We start from the raw sequence: 21233 nt of genomic DNA, 5'->3' as shown, positions 1-21233 counted from the left end.
AGAGTGTCTCAATAATGTGTCTGTATATTGACCAAATTGTTAAAGATAACAAGTAGAATAATTAGCCGAATAGAAAGTGCCATCGGAAACCAATTTAATTTAGTCGAACAATAGTTTATGTGCATAAATTTAATTTAATTCAATATCATCTTTATTTCAAATACAAATTTTCCAAATGTTGGCGATCTATCTATCAACATATATGTGTTATATTTCCACAGGGCTACTGTATAAAAGTATTCGAACCAAACAAAAAAATAGTATTTCACAGTCTAGACTGCATGCCCCCACTTACTGGAAGCACTTCTCCAGTTATATAAGAAGCATCATTGGAAACCAAGAAGGCAACTGCAGCCGCCATATCATTTACTGATCCAAATCTATCCAGCAATGTTTGCGCCTTTACTTCGGCTGACTGTGTATATAAAATATAAACTGATATTTATAACAATATACAGATATTGGTTGTTTGTTCCACATCAAGTTAAAAAGACAAGAAAAGACCAAAATACCACTAACTTTGTTGGATATTCACAACAGATACCCGTAAGTTCTAAAGTATCATTAGAATACCCATAAGTTTATAAAATTTTCACCAGCACAACATTTTGTTCATGCAAAATTTACTCTGGCATGATACTGTTGTAGTACCTTTGAAAACTTAGGGGCATTCATCAGGATATTACAGTATGCTTGAAAACATAGGGGTATTCAGGTAGATATCCAACAAGGGGTATTTTAGTGTTTAACCTAAATTTGCATAAACTATTTACCAATTCCTCATTTTCTATGAGTGCTTTGGAGAGATGTGTAGGTACAAAGCCTGGTGCTACGCAATTAACCCGAACATTAGGTGCCAGTTCCGCTGCAAGAGCCTAGAAATTACTAAACCATTGTCAAAGAACTAGTTCTAAGTGTAGCCGATATTTATCTGGAGAGAGAAATATTTAGATATAAACAGAGACATAGACAAACAGACATAGACTTACATACCCATTACACATAGGCATTCACGTACGCCACAGATGTAGATATAGTATCTTCCGAATACTATATTTAAGAAATTGTAGAAGAGATTTGTTCAGGAGGTAAGTGAATTCACAATGCATAAAGCATCAGATACCAATAAAAAGTCACATTTTCTCCTGATCAATAAGCATATCTATACATTTGAATTTATCAGTTTTTCCATCGACAAATCTTTGTCAGACATACTGTATTTATCTCCAGATATGGGAGTTTAAGCATAGGAGATATGTGTTTGTCAAAAACAGAGTTAAAGACAAATACCAACTATTCATCCCTAAATACTTAATTAGACATCAAAATACATATCCCAAAATCCCACCAGGCATCCTATTCTTATGCATTCATCTCTATTTTGAAGTATATCAATCTAAACACCACAATGCATCCTATTCAAACCCATTCATCTAATTTGTAAATCAACATATTCCATAATGTAATCTATTCTGAACCATATATTTTAAATTTACCTTGGTAAGTCCAAACAAAGCTGTCTTTGTGACAGCATACATGGAAAGATTCCCCCGGGGGTTGAACCCTGTTATTGAAGAAATTAAAATCACAGAGCCTCCTTCTTGAAGATAAGGTGCCGCATCCTGAAATGTCAGAAATGGTTAGTTCAAGACTATTTTGAGTAATTTTTTAAAAACAAATATGGAATTTGACTTGAGATAGAAGCCAGAGCATACCTGAGTAAGGAGAACACCAGCCTTAACATTCACTTCCCATAATTTGTCTAATACAGATTCAGAGAGGTCTAGGATTGAGTTACCAGAAGGATTTGCAGCTGCATTAGAAACAAGAATATCTAGACGTCCGAATTTCTGTCACAACCCCCAAATCTCTATAAGGTACAAATCCCAAAGCACAATAGCACTAATTTTGGGAAGGAGAATTACAATTAAAAATAAGTAAATACAAGCACCACCAAAACATTGTATTGCACAGCACAAAAATGTAAATGACACACATATCTAACAACCAACACATTATAAACTCTACAATAAAAACAAAAAGAGAACTTATGTCCGAAAAATAATTTACATCTCACAGTGTATCAAGTTCCTCATTAAGAGTGCATGTAAGGCAAATTAAATCATGGCAGTACTCATATCAGACTTCATGATCAGTGCCAAAGCCCTGCTAAACAGATTGAAATTGTCAAAAACCTGATGTAGACTCAGCCAATTGACTCAATAAAATGTAAACCCAACAAAGAAATCTTAAAAGATAATACATCCTTTACCTTTCATTGCCATGAATCTTCAATCCTTTCTATACATACTTATCTTTGCAGTATTGCAAATAATCATTAAATTTGCTCTCACAAATCTAGGAACATGCACCTGCTCTTTATGAGGAAACATTTTTTCTATGCTAATACCTGGCACTATCTACTTTGCATTTTAATGCATTGCCCTTCTGGGCTTTGCTAGATGTAATTGAGACGTATTAAAATTAGCACAACATTAACCCATTAAAAAATACCTACAGTTTAGTAATATTAAGAACAAATTCTCTAGAATTTATTATTAGATGTTCAATTTCTTCCGGGTATTGAGAGTTTTAAAAGAGTGATTATCATTAAAAAAGATGATTCTTCTTGGAAAGTAGAATGAAGCCACATATATGTATTAGAAGTATCTTTCCCAATTTTCTTCCATAAATTCAAATCAAAGAAAGCATTTAGGTCAAAACTTCCTTCCTTAATGCAACCAAGACATAATCCGACATGGCTCATCAGAATTCATGAAACATGGTTGCAAGAGACAACAAGACTATGACTTCAGAGTTCATGCTAACATAATGTTACGTGGTTTAATAGGTCCCTTCCACTAAGATGTTTTTTAATACAAAAAAACATTCAATTGCCTAGAACAATAGAGCTCTTGACTGGATGCATTAGCTCAAACAAACACAACATATATGAATAGTTACATCTTTAGCAATCTTGATGAGATTGTTAATACAAAACATACACGATAGATACATAAACTTACACATGAAGTACTAATGTTGAATATAAGTGTACATATTCTCACATCTATAATGCCCTTATTGATGGATAAAAGCATTCAACATATACATTTTCTTGCATCTTTAGTGGTCTTGATGAGGACCTTAATGGGAGAAAGTCACAAGTTCTTACATCTATAGTGGTCTTGAAGAGATTTTTCCTCTGCGCAGCATTAGAGACATGGCAAGCCACTCCTATAGCAGATATACCCGATTCTTTAAGCAAATTCAAAGCCTCATCCACATTTTTCTGAAGCACACGAAAAGAAGATCAAAACCCAAGAGTAACAAAAGTGAGCTGTAAAACCCTTCCTAAAACCATATACGAAGGAACCAATAAATAATAATAACAATAATAGTAGTAATCACGAAGGAAGCAGGGTCGTTAAATTTGTCAACTTTGTTTTTTAATATATAACCTGTTTGCGAGAGGAGATCACGACAGAGGCTCCTTCCAGGGCGAGGCGACGAGCTATGGCGAATCCGATACCTTGAGTGGAAGCTGTGACGATGGCGACTTTTCCATGGAGGCGATGGGGGAGGGGGGCATCAGAGGGAGGAGGAGGAGGGGCCATGTGCGTGAGAGTCTGTATGGCTCTGTTTCTGTGTGTCTCTGTCTCTGGCTCTGTTTCTGTGTGTGTGTGTGTGTGTGTGTGTGTGTGTGTGTGTGTGTGTGTGTGTGTGTGTGTGTGTGTGTGTGTGTGTGTGTGTACTCTGTTTCTGTACAATTTTAGATGAACCTTTTGAAGAAAATTGAAAAGAAGAAGAAGAATATGAAGTGTGTCTTCTTCTTCTTCTTCTTCTCTCTCTCTCTCTCCAAAGAGACTTGATGTGTGCTTTTTCTTCGTTGGCCGAAAGGCGGCCAAAAAAACCCGAAGGCCGGTCTGGTCGGACATTCATTCCGGCATGACATTGGATTTTGGTCCACTTGCAATCAATCGGTAACTTCAAATCTTTTCCATCGGACACCCAGGGACACGTGGTGCTTTTTCCTTGGGGTCTGTTAGATCACGTGGAAAACGTGCGCTTCCTCATGAAACTGCTTGTATAACCAGAGTCTTGGTGGCAATATAGATGGTGCCAACTGTTTTGACGGTGATTATAAATCCTCTACTTTTCGACCCAAGAACTCGTGAACCTCATTGAACTCACAATGTAAAATCACTTTTCTTTGTACCCCAACTCCAGCAAAGAACCTCCCTTTTTTAAGTTGTTGAACCAATCAATGTTTTACTCCCATGGATTTTTTTACTAGTTATGGGTATTACTCGAATGTTACTCTAGAACTTACAAGTATCTTATGTGGATAATCGACAAAGTTCACAATACGTTCGTGTTTTCTAGTCTTTTTTACATACTTCACATGGAATGAACAATCAATCATCAATAGAATGGCAATCTATCTATCTTTGATTCCAATGATGCTTCTTTGATAGCTGGAAAAAGTGCCTCCCATTCGTGGGAGCATGCAACCTATGTTGTGAATATTGATTTTGCTTTGAGTGTTTCTAATATTTTTAGAAGCTAAAATGCCTTGATTGTATCATGGAGACATGGGTGACTTATTCTAGCTTTTCTATTTATTTGCTTTCTAGTCTATATACACATTGACCATCATATTTATATGATATGATTAATATTCATATCACTATTTATTAAAGAGGGTTAGGTTATGCTAGTATAGTTACTTTAGACCCTTTCCTATAATCGCAATATTTATATTTCTTAGAAAACGATCCACATCCACCTATTATTGTCATGCGTCCATTTTTGGAACCCCGCCCCAAGACAAATTGGAAGCATTGTAATTGTCGTGTTGCCTCTGGCACATAGTGTGAACTATATCTAAAACAAGCTTGGTTTAGATCACAAGTGAATGTACATGAAATCGTGCACATTAGCACATCAAAATGTAAAATTGTGAAATCATAAATACACATTCACACATGGATTAGAAATTGGATAACAACAAAACACATGTATATTTCTCGACTTTAAGATGCCAAATGATTACTAGTATTTCCCTCCTTGCAATAGATTTCTCAAGCCAAATTTAAAAAAAGGTAAAGTTAGAGAGAAAGGAACCTATGCAAACTCAAGCAAAAGAGGTGAGGAAACAAGTAGGTAGTAAGGGACCAATATTCTTTTGCTAGTCAAGTTCTACTACCAATCACACAATCAAACTAGTGTAATCAATATCTTTTCTATTCAATCTTCACTATAGATCCTACAATCAATCAATTTTAAACAAAGTCTTTTATTATAATTTATTATCATCAAATTTCTATTACTTACTCTATTATCTTGTTTCTAATTCTTATTATTCCACTTGCTCATACACTACTTAATCTCTCTCTTGGTTAAGAATCTTGACAGAGCCACACATGCATGCAACCGTATGTAGTGAATCGTCAAGATAAATTTGATGAACTCGATATGAACAATTGGCAAAGATATGGAGAATCATGATCGCGAGATACATATGATGGTAGCAATGATTGAGAGAATATTGCAATAGCAAAGGCTGATGATGGAGGCTAGGCAACCATTAACCAGATTGCCAATTTGAAAATCGAAACATCACACACTACCTACAAGATAATTAGAAGATCGAGATGTTGCACAAAGGGATTCCTTGGGTGTTGTGGGTTTTTTCATTCAAAGGAGTCTCTATCAACAGCTTACAATCTTCATGAAGGCCTATGGTTTTAGTAAATAAACATTTGGGCCTGCTTATTATGACCGCCTATTATGTACACATAACGTAGGTGAGGGTAGGTCATTAATATTTACATAAGTGAAGGGTATAATCACGAATATTAGAAAGGGACTAATGTGACTAGATAGAATGAGCGATAGGTGCATGCACTATCATGATCTTGACAACCAATGAATGGAGAGTCTTTTAGAAAGGCACATCTATTTAAGGGGCCTAACAGTCTACTACTAATCAATAGATCAAAATAAGTAAAATAAGGTAAATAGATTAGTAATAGACTCTTCACACCTCCCCTTAGAGAAAGCACCCTTCACCCAAACTTAAAAGGGTCAATTTGTCAAGTTCCTTAGAGTGAGTAGCCACATGTTCCTACGTATTCTCTTCCCATTTGTCAAAAGTCGTTTGGGTTTAGGTTTACTATATTTTGCAAGGGCATCTTTAGTATTTGCAAAACATTTGGAACTTCATGAACAAACCTACCCGAAGCTCTTGAGATGTATTGCTTTTTGAGCGAAATATCAAGTTTCTAAATGTATAACTTATCATTTAATTGCAGAATTGTTCCTAAACTAGGGTAATGTCCAGAGGTGAAAGGATATGCAGAAGTTTGACAAACAAGTTAATGAAGACAAGAACCCCACCGCTATGATTAACTTAGAACCAATGTTTATAGATCATCGATAACATCATATAGATATACTCCATCAAGTTTTACTACAAATGGATTCTTGAATCATTGTCTCTTACGCCATCGTAACAATAGAGGATTCAAATTCCGTAAATGAAGAGACCAAAATAAAATACCCTTTCACACAAGCAAACACCACAAAGATTTCACTATACACAATCAGAAAATGTAGCTAATGAGAAATTTAAAAGATCAGCAAAAACGTTTGTGAGTTTCATGATGTGTCCATATGATGTTTAGTCAAACCGTTGTCCAGGGCAACAGCATGTGCCCTTTTTGTTCAATTTATGATCTATTTTGGCCCCTTGCTCAATTACCTCAGTAGTTGTATTGTCGAATCATACTCCTTACCTTACTTTCAACAGGTTTGCACAAGGACATTTATGGAAGGGTATTCATTGTCAAGGATTCTCTATATCAATCTCAAGCCTATCCAGACAGTTATTTTTATCAAACTCTGACAAAAGGTATCAATGGTGACTTTGATTTGCCAAAGGTTTTCCAGTCAATTATGACATTGAACATTTATCCAGAGATGTTCTCACTTCAAGGGAGGCCATTTCTTGTGTCATCGAGAAAATTCCACAACATTTCACATTTGACTAATCAATAAGCTATAATAAATAGAGTGGACAAACGACGAAACAGAAACAGTAACAAAGTGCAAGGTGCCAAAGACACCTCTCAAGTAGTCCGACGGGGAATTTGGCCTTATGACTATTTTACCTTTAACTTCTCTCTTAGGAGCACCATAACACATTCCGCATAGTTTTAAACCACGAGGCACAAACACATTCTAGGACTTCATAGACAAAACAACGTACTTCTGAAAGTTTTGGTACACATACAAAAAGGCTGGGCAGTTGAAAGCAATTCCATTCACACCATTAACATTAAATTATTTACGATTCACAATCAACAAATGAGGATAGCATCTACAACAATGATGGAAACCAAGGCACCAGCACAATCTAGGAAAGTCATCGTACTTTCACATCAAAAAGTGTTTGTACACATGCAAAAAGCTGGACAATTCAACTCACACCATTCATATTCATTTATTCGCAATTCACATTCAACAGAAGGAGAAGAGGGGGGCAGTGTCTCCAAACTCCTAATAACAATAACTAGGGGAGGCACGAAAGACATAACAATATAGTGGTAAAAATGTAATAAATATAAAAAAAAAAGTTTTCGCTGCGGAGGGAAGGGGAGGAGGAAGGAGGAGCATTCAATGTGCTTGATTGACAAGGCACATGTCGATATCGTGGGCATTGGTGGGGGATTCAAACTAGGAAATTAAACATACGGGGAGGCATGGAGGTGCCATGTGAGACTTAGTTAAGGCACACAAGTCCGGCATTGGATGGTACCATGTGAGACTTAGTTAAGGCACACAACAAGGGCATTCGCATTGGATGGTGCGATGTGAGACTTAATTAAGGCACAAGGGCATCGGATGGGTCTCTCCGGTCAGCAGGGGGGAGTTTTGGACACTACTAGTACTAGTAGACTAGGTAGTAGTAATAGAAGTGTAATAAGACTAGGACAAGGGTCTAATGGACGGGACATCGATGGGGCACTTGTCGATGAAGTCAGACCACGGGTTACGAGGGTCTTTAGGGGGGACGGACACGAGGGACTTCCAGACGGCGCTGTTGCACTTGAAGCCTGAGCCGAAGGAGAGCTGCCAGATGCGGTGACCACGGGACACGCGGCCCTGGGCTTCAAGGTACGCGAACTCGTACCATGGGGAGGAGGAAGAAGTGTTGCCGAACCGATAGAGGGTCATGCGGGACGGCTCCATGTGCCACTTCCCGAGCCGGAGGCTCTCCTGCAGTTTGTCCAGGACCGCCTTCCCGCCGGCGTGGACGCACACGTGCTGGAACGCGGTCGTGAAGTCCGGGACGCGGAGCTTGCCGGACATCCCAAGGCGGCTGGCCACGAAGCCCACGGCGAAGCGGACAATCTCCGCCGCCGGCAGGACCATTGGGCCCAGCGTCACCATGTGCGTGCGCAGCAGCGTGGCCGCCACCACTTTGAGCTCCTTGGACAGCGTCACGCCCACCTGCCCGGCCTCGTCTTCCTCCATGTACACGCTCCGGTACGCCCCGTCGTCCGCGCCCATATGCGTCCTCACCGTGTGAACCAGCTCATACTTCGCCGCCGCTTTCGACTTGGACTTGTCCGGCCGCCTCCGATGTCCACTTCTCAAAAGACACGCCGCCCCGCCCATCCGAAAGATGCAGTTGGGCAGCAGCTTCGACCTGTCGTTCCCCGTATACCCGCTCTGCGTTATGTTCTCCATAGTGATCACCATCGCCATGGCGCCTTCCCTCACGTTCAGGATCCGCCTCGCCAGGTCCGTGGCCACCACCCCCGCGCTGCAGCCCATCCCGGACAGATTGAACGTCCTTATGTCCGGCCTCATCCCGTACCTGTTCACCACCACCGCGCACAGCGATGGCGTGGGCGCGAACAGCCCGCAGTTCACCACCAGCACGTCGATCTCCTCCGCCTTCACCCCAGTCTTCTCCAGCAGGTCGTCGATGGCCCCGAAGAGCACCATCTCCGCCTCCAGTCTGGAGCCCCGCATTGTCATGTCCGGCTTCGGGTAGCTCCGGATCAGCGCCGGCGGCGCGAAGGTCTCGTCCCCCAGCCCTGACCGCTCTAGGACCTTTCGCTGGAACTCCAGGCTCGCCTGGCTGAACATGCCCGTCGCGATCAGGCGCCGCTCTATCTCCGCCAGGCTCACGCTCAGCTTCTCCGACGGCTGTGGCTTGAAGCACGTGAAGTCGAGCATGAAGACACGGTGATGCCGTCTGCGTAAGAAGAAGAAGAAGAAGAAGAAAAGAAGCATGGCAGGGAGAATGGCGTAATAAACGGAGAGGAGGAAGGAGGAGTAGGAGGAGGATGTGAGGGGAGGGGGAAGAAGCTCATGGTTAGTTCTGATGGGAGTAAGCTCCATGGCTAGACAGACAGACAGACAGACAGACAGACAGATGCAGAGAGATGCAGAGAGTTTATGTGGATACAGAGATGTGAGGATCTGTGTGTGTTAGCGAGAGCTTAGACTAGAAAGACATCGAAGGTATGTATGACCATGGAGATGGAGATGGAGATGGAGATGGCCTCTGAGCGAGCAGCGACGTATATGTATTATGTATATGCAGGATGGATGGATGGATATTATATATATGCATGCATATGGTATTATGAGGAAGTGTGTAATATATGTACTATACATATGTATAGTAAGTAGTATAGTATAATAGGGTTTTTGCTCTACGTATAATGTTATGTATTGTGTTACGGTTTCATGGTGTACGTACGTATATACGTATATGTATGTATATATGCATACGTACGTACATAAATGCGATGCTAGTATGTTATGTGTATGTATTGGTGCCAAGTCGTTGTCGTAAACAAGTCGGCCCATTTTCTTCCGTTTTATGATTGGTCTCTATCTATAGATTCTCTCTCTACATACACTCTCTCTCTCTCTCTAGAACGTCTCCTCCCTTTACTATCTCACGTGACTGCCTGCACTAACTCCGCATTTAATTAGTACAACTCTTTATTTATTTATTTATTTATTTATTTATTTATTTATTTATTTATTTCGCATGCATATTTTAATTAGTACAACTCTTGCACGCTATTTACTTATTTATTTAGCTATTTATTGATTTACTTATTTACATATTTAATTGTTTGTTTATTTATTTGTTTGTTTATTTATTTATTTGTTTGTTTATTTGTTTATCTGTTTGTTTATTTGTTTATTTATGTCTTTTATTTCGCATACATATTTTATTTTTATATCCTCCCAAATTTAAGGAAAAGCCCAATCTGGTGACGTGTCCCTTTGCTTTCCCGCCCGCGCCATTATTACACTTTTTTGGGCTTCATCTTTTTTTTTTTCTTTATGCATTGTTCTTTGTTTGCTTTTTGCTTTTTGCTTTTGACTGTTTTCTCTTGTTTTGTTTTTCCGCGTTCTCTTTTGTCTTTAATTTATCCAGCGAGGAAATACCCTCTCGGTTTTCCTTTATTTGCACTCGATACCCCTAAGCTTTTCCATATTCCACACAACCCCCCCCCCCCCCCCACCTCACCCTTTTTTATCCAATGTTGTAGCATTCTTGGGAACGCTTCGCTTCTTCTTGTTCTGATGAAATCATCGAGAACAACCACCACTTCTTAGAGTAATGCTTTACACCCAACACACGAGAGAGCGAGAGAGGGAGATCTTATTATCTTCCTCAAAGTGTCAAAATTCTGGCCAATGCCACCATGCTTGAACATTTTCATATAGTCACTATCCTCTCATGAATATCTTTGAGTCAAAAGCATTGTCATGTCAAGAAAGCAAACATGAGGAAGACAAACTGAATGAATGAGATTGTATTATCGTCCTAAGTAGTTAAATAAGACTAACAGGACGAATTTGAAACATAGTAGTAGTAGCAACAACAACAATAGTAATGGTACGAATACATTTCACATAATTAGATGTACAAACATAAGGGAGACAAAGGTTGTTACTCCCTTAAAATTATAAGGTTAAGCACATCGATATACATCATTAAGCTAATTTCGTTAAATTACGCTTCTCCTCAAAAAGTGGGCAAAGTGTCCTGACATATGACCAATTAGCTAATTTCGCTTAGGATTAAAAGCTAAGTTGTGATTAGAAGCTTGTCTATCAGAAGTTTCAAAAGTAAGGGCACATACATGTTATCCAAATTCTACTACATATATTATGCACAGTTTGGTTTTTCCTTGATAAAAAGCAAATGTTAAATATAATAATGGTGATTAAAGACAATCCAAACTCCAACTATGAAAGGCAGAAATCATGACGATTTATTACCATGTATTTCTATACGCAATGATATGTGGATAAGATCTCTCTCCATCCCTCCGTCTCTCATACATGCCAATGATATATTACAGTGATAAATGTAACAAATTTATCTTTGATAAATAACTTTCATCGAGGAGATTTCGTAAGTTGTCCATGTAAATGTACGGATTTCACTCATGACACTTTACCGTTATTAACTACCTTGGTTTATTGTGAAAAGCATATCCATTGTTGATAAGGGTTTGACCACGAAGTTTTATGTACTCATACCCACAGACTACAGTCCTTAGTGCTTAGTGCTCACCATCATTTTTCCTTGATTTTATCTGCTATTGCATTATTTCTACAATACACAAGCTTAGTCCCTCATTTAAAATGTGCTATGCTAAGGCTTTGATAATCCCACCCCTCCCTGAAAAAAAGGAAGCCTACGTGCTTGTGTTACATTGTGGCACTTGTTTTATCATGCACAATGGATTTCTTGATGGAAAAAACATTTTTTCCAAAGCAAATGTATGACAAATTAGGAGAGATCAAATGCTTAAACTTCACGCAATTATATTACATGAGTTACGAGAAACTGCAAAACCATCTTCTTCTCTAAACTACAATCACAAATGCATGTGCATGCCCTTTTATCCCTTTCCCTAATTTTTGCATAGTTGTTTCCATAGATCATACTATCCCATGCAACATGATCATCGGTGGCACCAAACAAGTTCCCAAATCTAAGATTATGTTGTAATTAATACACCACATTTGATTGCATTAAAAATTTCTCTGCATGAATTTTCGGCCCTAACATATCCTTGCACACCTTTCTCTCTTGCTCGTAATGTTCACATCTGAATTGTAATGCGCATAAAAAAAAAATCTTGAACAATGAGAGTCAATTATCAGTTTCTACACACTAGCATGGAAAGTGTTGCGTACTCTGGTTCCATATGTCATATTTGACCTCCACGCACAAAATAATAGAATGAATTTCACGTTCACAAAAATTAACATTATATGCAAAATGAATTATGTTGTTTATAGCATATGTATATAAGATATTTAGAGAGTTAAACATCACGTTAGAATGATAATCTCTTATTCTAGAAAGTGATGATGATTCATGAAAACTAAAAAGTTGGGAGAGGATGTTAACTAGTGTTTATGAAGCGGCAAGTGACGATACTATGGAGCAATTTGTGCAATTTTCAAATTGTTCGTCGAGGTTTTGGTATTTGTACCACAATCTAGGAGCCTTTTCAAACTTCTTCACATAGGGTTTCAAACTAAGAAAATGTACATCATGTGTTTGCCATTAAGTTGCAATCCATGCCCGACAAAACAATTTGGAGTGTTGAGGGGTGACTTTCAAAATTGTGACCTTGGAAGTCCTTGCAATATTTCCTAAGTAAATATCATCTACATCAAAGGAATCATCACTATCAAATTTGTATGAAAGGACTGAAATTCTATATATTGCCATTAATTAGGAGTGACAAACATAATAATGTGTGGCTAGAGAGTCAATCATTGCAAGAATTTAGTTAAAATAAACCTTATGAATAAAAACGAGAGTCTGTCATTGCAAGTAGTAATGATATGAATTAGAAGAGACTTTGTCTAAATTTGGACCAAAGGCCTTGTTATTGTATTACTCATACATCAAAGGTACATAAGCTAGTTTACTTGTCGCATCATATCTAGGATCTATCAAGATGGAGTATGTATAAGACAAGTGACATGGCACATGTCGTGTGTTCACTTGAGAGTCGAGACACAAATGTATAAAGGAGGCTCAATGGATCAACTTTAGTGAATGCACGTGCTAGTTGATGGCTTTTGTTCAATTCCAAGTCTAATTACAATCATATAGTTAAAGGTTTGATGTGAGTTTCGGTTTGATGCAATATACATATGTTATAGTGTCTAGTCACATTGAATTGATGTAAATATCATTTTATGTGATGACGACAAATGTTGTTCGGAAAAGAAAGACTTTGAGTCTCATTATTGTGCATGTGAGTGTCGTCTATATTGATTGAGGTATGAATTGAGAATTAAAAAGATTGTCCGTGCAAGTATACAAATTAGAGAAACTCAAGAAAGATAAATGCTCAAATTACAAACATAAAGTTAAAACGTGTTTGCACCCATGAAATCTTTGTGATACTGTGAGAAAGGTGATGACTTGATGCAAGGAAAAGTAAGGTTTGAAGGAGGCACTAATACCAAAAATAAATAGAGCCACTAGAGAAAATATATGATTGGAGAATGATTATGATACTATGGTAATTATTTCTAATACATTAACTACCTTTGTGATTTTACATAGTAAGAAGTGTATGACAAAAAGATATGTAGGATGTACTTGCACAAATACTTGTTTGGAGTTAAAAACATAACCACAAGATACCAAAATGGAGAAAGTTATATCACCACGTTAGATAACATCGCAGAAATAATAAAATTCGTGGATGATTTGAAAATATTTGTTTTTCTTTACAAATGATGATGAGAGTACGAGAATTTCTATAGCAGGATTATAGAAAATAACTTCTATGCAGACGCTCGGCGTTGCTTCATTTCACTAGTTTCTTTTGAAGTTATTACAAGGACAAAATTTCACAGTATCTTTTTGACATTTTTCTATCTATTCGAAAAAAATAGTGCATTTTAACCAAGTGGTGACAAAACATAGAGACTAATGATATAGTGTTTGGATCAAATCAAAGTGAATTATTGGGTTTGAATTGAAATTCAAGTTGGCCACTAGAATCCACTTGAAATCAAGATAACATCTTTGACAGAGGCATACGTAAAAGATAAAGTCAACAAGAAAGCCAAGGAAGTCGTAGACAATACTCAAATTGCAAGGGTTTCCACATTAATGTTTTTTGTTCAAGAGAGAATTACTATAAGATAATTAAGAAATACCCCATGGAATATGTACATACATGTAATTACCCGTATTTGAAGACAAAGGTTTAGTTCTAACTATTTGCTTAAATAAATACTTTGGTGTAGAGTAAAACCAATCCACCTTGTCAAAAACTTGCCTACAAAATATGATTTTATCCCAACGTCATGAAACTCAAAATGTTGCAATTCCATACGTTGAGTGGCACCCTTCAAAATAACCTCTTAGATTATGCACAATCTTTGTCCAAATCCTAGTAATTGTATGAGCATGCCATTTTGTCAAATTTTGTAATACCTTCAAGCACTTGGTCTTCCAAATATACCAAATGTAATACTGCATACCACTTGACATATTTCATTTTTCGCATCAACAATCAAACCATGTCTTAGAGAAAGAGCATGTGTAATATCCTCCTGTTCACATAACATTGGTTGCCTTAGTACAACTCCGCATAAATCCCCAAAGGGAGGAAAAAACATTGTGCTTGAGGCTTGACAACTATTGTAGGCCACTCATCAACCTCTAAATAGCTCTAAATTGAGCTATATAGTGTTTGTCGTGCATGTTGAGATAAGAAGCTCAACCACGCACACTCCTTAGTGCATGTGTGTGCGTGCGTGCACGCATGTGTTTATAAGTCCACCGTTTACTTAATGAATGGTAAATACCTTCGCATTGAATGAATTAGATAGGTTAGGTATCCGAATCACTCTCCTATGATTACTAGATTGCATTGAAATTCTTATAGCCGAGGTCCCTCTCTTGTAAAGTGTTGATTATAGTTGATTCATTGCAATATTCCCCCATCTTACTTAATATAGTTTATGGTCTTTGGTCTCTCTCACTCAAACACATACACACTCTCACTCACTCACTCACATAAACTTAACACTCCCTCGCCCAAAAGTCTCACAGTCTCACAGTCCCTCATCCAAACATCTCAACACTACCTCACCCAAAATTCTTATAAGCTGATTTTGGTCTCTCGTAGAAGTTAATAAGCCTTTTTTATCTTTGTCCCTTCTTTGATAAACCATACAAGTATATTAAATGCATGTAAAAATGATAACATAACCCTCTCTTTTAAGGTAAAGGGACACTCTCTAAAACCATGACAAAAACTTGAATATGCACTTGAGGAAACAATCCTCGATCTCCAATATCCAAAAAGGCTAGATAAGAATAGCTTTCAACTTCATGGTATATGCATTAGGTCCATCTCTACCATCAAGCATGTAAGCATTTCACATACAAATTCCAACTCTCTCTCTCTCTCTCTCTCTCTCTCTCTCTCTCTCTCTCTCTCTCTCCCTCCTTCCTTATTTGTCACACACACATAACACACACGTGCTTATTATATTTATCCATTACAAGTGGAAATACATACGTAGCTCGTTAATTATTTATGGAAGGTACTTATGTTATACTAGGTAAGGATGTTTCGTCTAAATATTTATATGCAACAAACATTCATAGACTATAAAGTTATTCAAATAAATATTATATATTTATTGAGAATAGTTTTAACAATACAAACTCTCGCAAACTCTCCATTAGAAATGTTGGGACTAGACGAAGCCTTTTTTTATTATGAAAATATATCCATTCATTAGTGTGAACATTTTACTAAGTTTTGATTTCTATGTGATCGGAGGAGGGAACAACCATCGTGGTGGCTGAAAGTGCCAAAAAGGAGTGCCATTCTTCGAGGACATCATTGGAGTAGCTTTCCACAAAGTAAGACATTGATGGCGTTGAGCAGCTATATCATCCGAATCTCAAATAATACAATCCCATTGACCCTTCAAAGTATGAACCATGTCCAACCAAATATTATTTGCGAATTAAGTTGGCGAGACTCTAACTTGATGGAAAACAAGAGAGCATCAAGCCTTCCACAAGAGAACATCACTGGAGTAGCTTTCCACAAAGTAAGACATTGATGGCATTGAGCAGCTATATCATCGGAATCTCAAATTATACAATCCCATTGACCCTTCAAAGTATGAACCATGTCCAACCAAATATTATTTGCAAATTAAGTTGGTGAGACTCTAACTTGATGGAAAACAAGAGAGCATCAAGCCTTCCAGATGTTATATGTAATAGCACTACTCAATATCTCCCATGATGGTTGCACCTCCTTCCTTATCCCTAAAAACTACAAAGACACTAATGGAAATTTGTGTTCCAAACATCTAATACCTCTAAGCGTTTTTGTACGTTTCACATAGGCATGTTATAGATTGATCATTAAGTTTTCATACAATGTATGAACATCTTGTTTGGAGTTTACCTTCGTTCTCACATGCTATATTCTTGACATATTGCAAACTTCAAAGTCCACATATACTTTACCATTAAGGTCTCCAAATGTAGCGTTACCCAAAAAGGCGAGAAAAGTGGATTGTGCATAAACATTTACAAATTTGAGAGAAAACATTTTAGGAGTATTGTTAGCCTTGGTTATCCGAAGAGAATTTGATACTCTACACTTGATCATGTTGCATGCTAGAAGGTGCAAAATACAAATAATCCTCAGCCATTATCTTTAAAAAAACCGCAAAAGATGAACTATTGTAAAGGTACGTATGCTATAAAGCAAAAAGTGAACTAAATCCCTTTGAAAGAGGAAAAAAAGCAAGTTCATCAATAGTTTAATTTATCATATGGATATTTCGACAAAGACATTTAGGAGATTGCCATATTCTATTGTCCAAACAAGACCAATGAAGAAGTTAGAGCCTTCGACTTTTCCATTTTCGAAAAAAAATCTACATTAGTTAATGGTGCCACCCAAGGGCCACGCCGCGGCGAAAATTGAAAAACACACACTCTCTCTAATATGGGTCGTGGTGTAAATAAATGAGATAGGCATTGTGAGAGAGCAATATTTCAAATACCTTTCGTTGAAGTTGCGAGTAGGCTCTTAAATATACCTTCCTTTTCTATGAATGTGATGCATTTATCCATAGAAAAGTACCAAAGTAGAATCATCATAACGTTATTATACATAATGGCTTCTTCAACAAGAGAGCATTCACGGTTGAGTAATGAAAGAATATCACATTATTATATATATGTATATTTCATTTATTGGTTAAGACACAACAAGTTCATTGTGAAAATACATTGAATTAAAAAAAAAATGAAATTTGGGATTCAAGATCGCTTAGAGATACCTAAAGCAGTTTAGCTTTGTATAATTCTTGAAATAAAACAAGTCTATTTTCACTGCATGCATATGTATGAAAGCTCCTTTCATATTAAAAATTGGTAGCAAGATGCAAAACAATTCAAAAAAATAACGCTCCAATACCCTTAATTATGTACATGATATTTATGTGGGCCCTATAAAATCATCAACATAAAAATGAAGTCTAAATTTACGACATGTTACAATAAAAATGAATGACATCTTCAAAACAAAACACTAGCAAAGAAGAATACTCGCATCACTTAGACTAGCCAAATGTATGCATGCTAAATTTTAAATGATGGCCAAATGTGGAAATTGATTATGTTATAAAATGAAAGGGCTTATTTTTAGGCCTAAAAAGCCTCGCCTAGTCAAATGTATGCATGCTAATTTTTGAATGATGGACAAATGTGGGTATTGAATATGTTTATAAAATGAAAGGGCATATTATTTGGCCTATAAAAATTAGGTCAATGTACTTGAATAACTACAAAGTACAAATGTTCTCCACAATCAACAACTTGTCCGGGAAAACAAAATACAAAATGTGGTTGATGAATATGATTCCTATGAAAACTCACAAATGTAGTACTACATTCATTATATGGAAAGCAACTCAATTACTTTTCTTCTCTATTTGACTAGATTCTATTCATTTAGAATGTCTTATTTTGCCCATGTTTGAATCATTTGTTCACATTCATTTCGTTTGGTACGTTAATAGCATTGGCCCGATATTAGGGACATTACTTAGTCGCAATGCATCTTAAAGTTATACCTGATTATCTCACATTTTTTTATGGAGATAAAGAGGAGACCCATAGCATCCCCCTCTCAAACCACCTTGTTATTCATCCTCACTAATTAATGTTTCCTTTCTTTTGGTGTCACAAGTTTAGCACCAAAACTTAGTCATGTATCTCATCAATTCCAACTATCTCTCAACTTTCGGCTAATTGAGATATTTTATCACCAAAAAGAGATGTTATGAAAGAGTTTGCAAGTAGGCGTGTTTAGTCAAGACTTCTCATTTAGCAAAGCCACCCAAAATAAGCATGTTATGATCCCAATACGAGGAAATATAAGTTTTATTCAATGCACTCAACTATTTGTAAAAACAATGGTAGACCCCAAAGAGATGGACATCCTTATAGTGCATTGTAGCCTATTTGAGCCGATCCCATCACTTTCCTTTGTGATTGTTAACTAATTCAAAATGCGAACCAATGTCAAGCTATAATTTGTTTGGAATGGGTTGTAGCATTATTGCATTCTCGATTGGCCTTGCCATGCACCTACCTTTTAATGTTTGGAATTTGCAAAATAACTCAGGTTAACCAATATGTGATTGTTGTGACCATAGAACATAACACAACATGGGCATACCAAGAGCAACAAATCTAAACTAGTTCCAAATTACATCTTTAGTATAGCATGTGGCCATTTTGTATACTAATAAAGAAACATCGAAGATAGACAAGAATGTGTAACGGAAGGTGTTTCCTTCTTCTTTGTACTATGAATCCTTTTAAATTAAAGCTATATATCGGGTTCTTTATCGAGCCTTTTTTGAACTCTGAAGACTTTGTTTGAAGTTTCTTAATAATTACAAAAAAAATGCCCCTTGTTGGAGAGTAAAAATATTCTTGTGGTTTATGACAAAGTTAGGAGCATTTTCCTTTGTATCTAGACATGCATGAAATACCCTTGCACAAATATACACACATTTATAATTACAACACGAAATAATTAGAATAGTTTTTAACATTAAGGATCAAAACATTACAACCAAGGGTTGACGTCTCTAAGAGTGGGTTCCACTGTGTCTTCACTATACTTTAAAAAACATAATGTCCACATAAATAGGTTTGCTCTCTATGACACATTGCTTTAAAAGGCAACCCTAATAGATTGGAACTATTTTATTATATCTTATTAAATAACAACAATGGTAAGTAAACTGCATCATGAAAGTGGCACATATGTATCTTTAAAACTTCTTGAGCGAACTTGTGGCCGTCCCTGCATCCTTACAATTAATCACAAAATGCGCCGGAAACAAATTGTATGATTTGCACACTCTATAAATGTGTGTATATTTGTGCAAGGGTTCTTGAGGGAACTTGTGGTCGTCCCCGCATCCTTACAATTAATCACAAAATGTGCCGGAAACAAATTGTATGATTTGCACACTCTTTAACCCAATAGCATTCCAATATTTGCTCATTACGCAATCAAGAACCATGTTGTGAAGCCAAGTCCCATTAACAAACTCTCCTTTTTCAACACTTTTATAATGGTTTCCGGGTTTGGAATTTCATGCATTGATTCTAGGGTCAATACATTTGTTCATTTGGGCAAGAAAAGAACCATTTCATGTTTGACCAGTCAATCTTGTGCATTAGAGATACCTTTCGCATGATAGCTAAAGTTTGATGAAATGGGAGGATAAGTCCTGAATATTCATAAGTGAGATACTCAATAGTCAAAAGAAGAATGTAACTGGCAAAACTAATGTACTAATATAACAAACATGGAGGTGTGACAAGCTTATCTATGCGTTGGTCCAAGATTTCAAGCCATTCATATGATGAACATTGAGAATGGAAAATGCTTCAAGTGGAAAGAGATGAGGTAGTTATGTCAAAATCAGACTTAAAACATGTTATAACTGTGTAGGACTAGTGCTTCAAATCATAATATGTTATTGAATGCTTTGATGATGTGTAGAAGTGCTTTCCCTTTTAGCTTTCATGTGGAGACCCAAAAAAATCATATCTTCCTCCGGCTGCATTATGCTATTTGCTATTGCCTGAAGATTGATTGTGTCTAGCATTGTCTGCCTCAATTGTTAGAAGTTTTTGCAAACATTGAGCTTTAAAAGTTGGCAGCACAATGTTTGGTAATTAGCAAGAGTCCTCTATATTGTTTGATGGTAGCAACCGAGTTATTTTAGCATGATCATGCTCAATTCCGATTACATTGTTCTCAAAGCAAGTTTTTCAAGTTGTATCACAAATTTCTCTAAGCAATGTTATCATGTGCAAATACTTATTTCAAGAAACATGAATAAGTCTTGCCAAAGGTCTTTAATGTCCGTGTCTTCGTGCATAGACACTTGATTCAAATACTGCTCTGAAAGCAAATAACAACACATCAAGAACAATCCTTGTGTATTAGTCAGCACTGTACTTTTTGGCAAGAACAATGCTAACCATCCACTCTGCTCAAATGTAATATAGTTTTGTCATTCTCAAAATACAAACTGGATCATTGTCATTGCTTGCCTAGGTTGACTTTGAAAAGAGCATTATCAATGTGAGGAGTTCCCCATCCTCTCCTCTTCATCAACACCAAGGTGATACTGATACATTGCCCTTTTTGGTTAGTTATCCATGTTCTGACCCTAACCTTGTAGATATTTTTGCACCCTTAATCTTCAATTATTTACGTATAACTGTTCTAGGCCTGCAAGAATCGGCAAGAATAGGTCATCAATCAAAGTGGCCTGCAAGAACCTGCAGTGGCTGAGCATTGGCCAGTAGCCAAGGCTTAAGAAGCTTGCTGCCATGATTCTCAAATGCACCTCTCTTATTCCTAATAATATGGCTACAATGAGATGCCTCCATGAATGCTCACTCTCTCTAATATGGATGTAACACCTCAAGAGGATGCCTCCCTTATGCTCATACATTGTCTCTCGCACAAGGCAGTAGGGATGCATAAAAACTTATATTATATTCACAATCTGCAATGGATAGTACATCCTTATTACACTGGGATGAATCACTTGAACATTTT

At 37.1% G+C, this 21233-nt stretch overlaps 2 protein-coding genes and 1 pseudogene across 2 annotated transcripts in view; 1 reads left to right on the top strand and 2 right to left on the bottom strand.

The window, feature by feature from the left end:
* Positions 1-3632, bottom strand: LOC147849431 (tropinone reductase-like 3). The gene is made up of 6 exons (XM_087337544.1): positions 3462-3632; positions 3176-3292; positions 1716-1850; positions 1497-1622; positions 774-875; positions 1-415 (listed from the first exon to the last, which is right to left on the bottom strand). The coding sequence occupies exons 1-6, from the start codon at positions 3615-3617 to the stop codon at positions 266-268; spliced, it is 786 nt and encodes a 261-aa protein (XP_087193670.1). The 5' UTR covers positions 3618-3632; the 3' UTR covers positions 1-265.
* A 4360-nt stretch (positions 3633-7992) lies between these two features.
* On the bottom strand, positions 7993-8577 carry LOC147849430 (3-ketoacyl-CoA synthase 11 pseudogene; annotated as a pseudogene).
* Positions 8578-9552: 975 nt separating this feature from the next.
* Positions 9553-21233, top strand: part of LOC147849427 (uncharacterized) — a 34232-nt gene continuing 22551 nt past the window's right edge. Inside the window, exon 1 of the mRNA XM_087337536.1 lies at positions 9553-9612. Within this exon, the coding sequence (XP_087193662.1) occupies positions 9553-9612 (60 nt within the window). The remainder of the gene's footprint in view (positions 9613-21233) is intronic.

The sequence above is a fragment of the Azolla caroliniana genome, unplaced genomic scaffold, assembly GCF_043228905.1.
Source record: "Azolla caroliniana isolate FFs.n. ecotype wild unplaced genomic scaffold, voAzoCaro1.0.p SCAF_67, whole genome shotgun sequence".
Taxonomy (NCBI): domain Eukaryota; kingdom Viridiplantae; phylum Streptophyta; class Polypodiopsida; order Salviniales; family Salviniaceae; genus Azolla; species Azolla caroliniana.
This window is presented reverse-complemented; position numbering and strand designations above follow the sequence as displayed.

Bases quoted from the DNA above. Each gene is read 5' to 3' on its own strand.
- LOC147849431 (XM_087337544.1), bottom strand. From the start codon at position 3,617: ATGGCCCCTCCTCCTCCTCCCTCTGATGCCCCCCTCCCCCATCGCCTC. The intron at 876-1,496 runs GTAAATTTAAAA...AGTAATTTCTAG, and splicing joins CTTTGTTTGGACTTACCAAG to GCTCTTGCAGCGGAACTGGC. The intron at 416-773 runs GTAAATAGTTTA...TTATATACACAG, and splicing joins TCATAGAAAATGAGGAATTG to TCAGCCGAAGTAAAGGCGCA.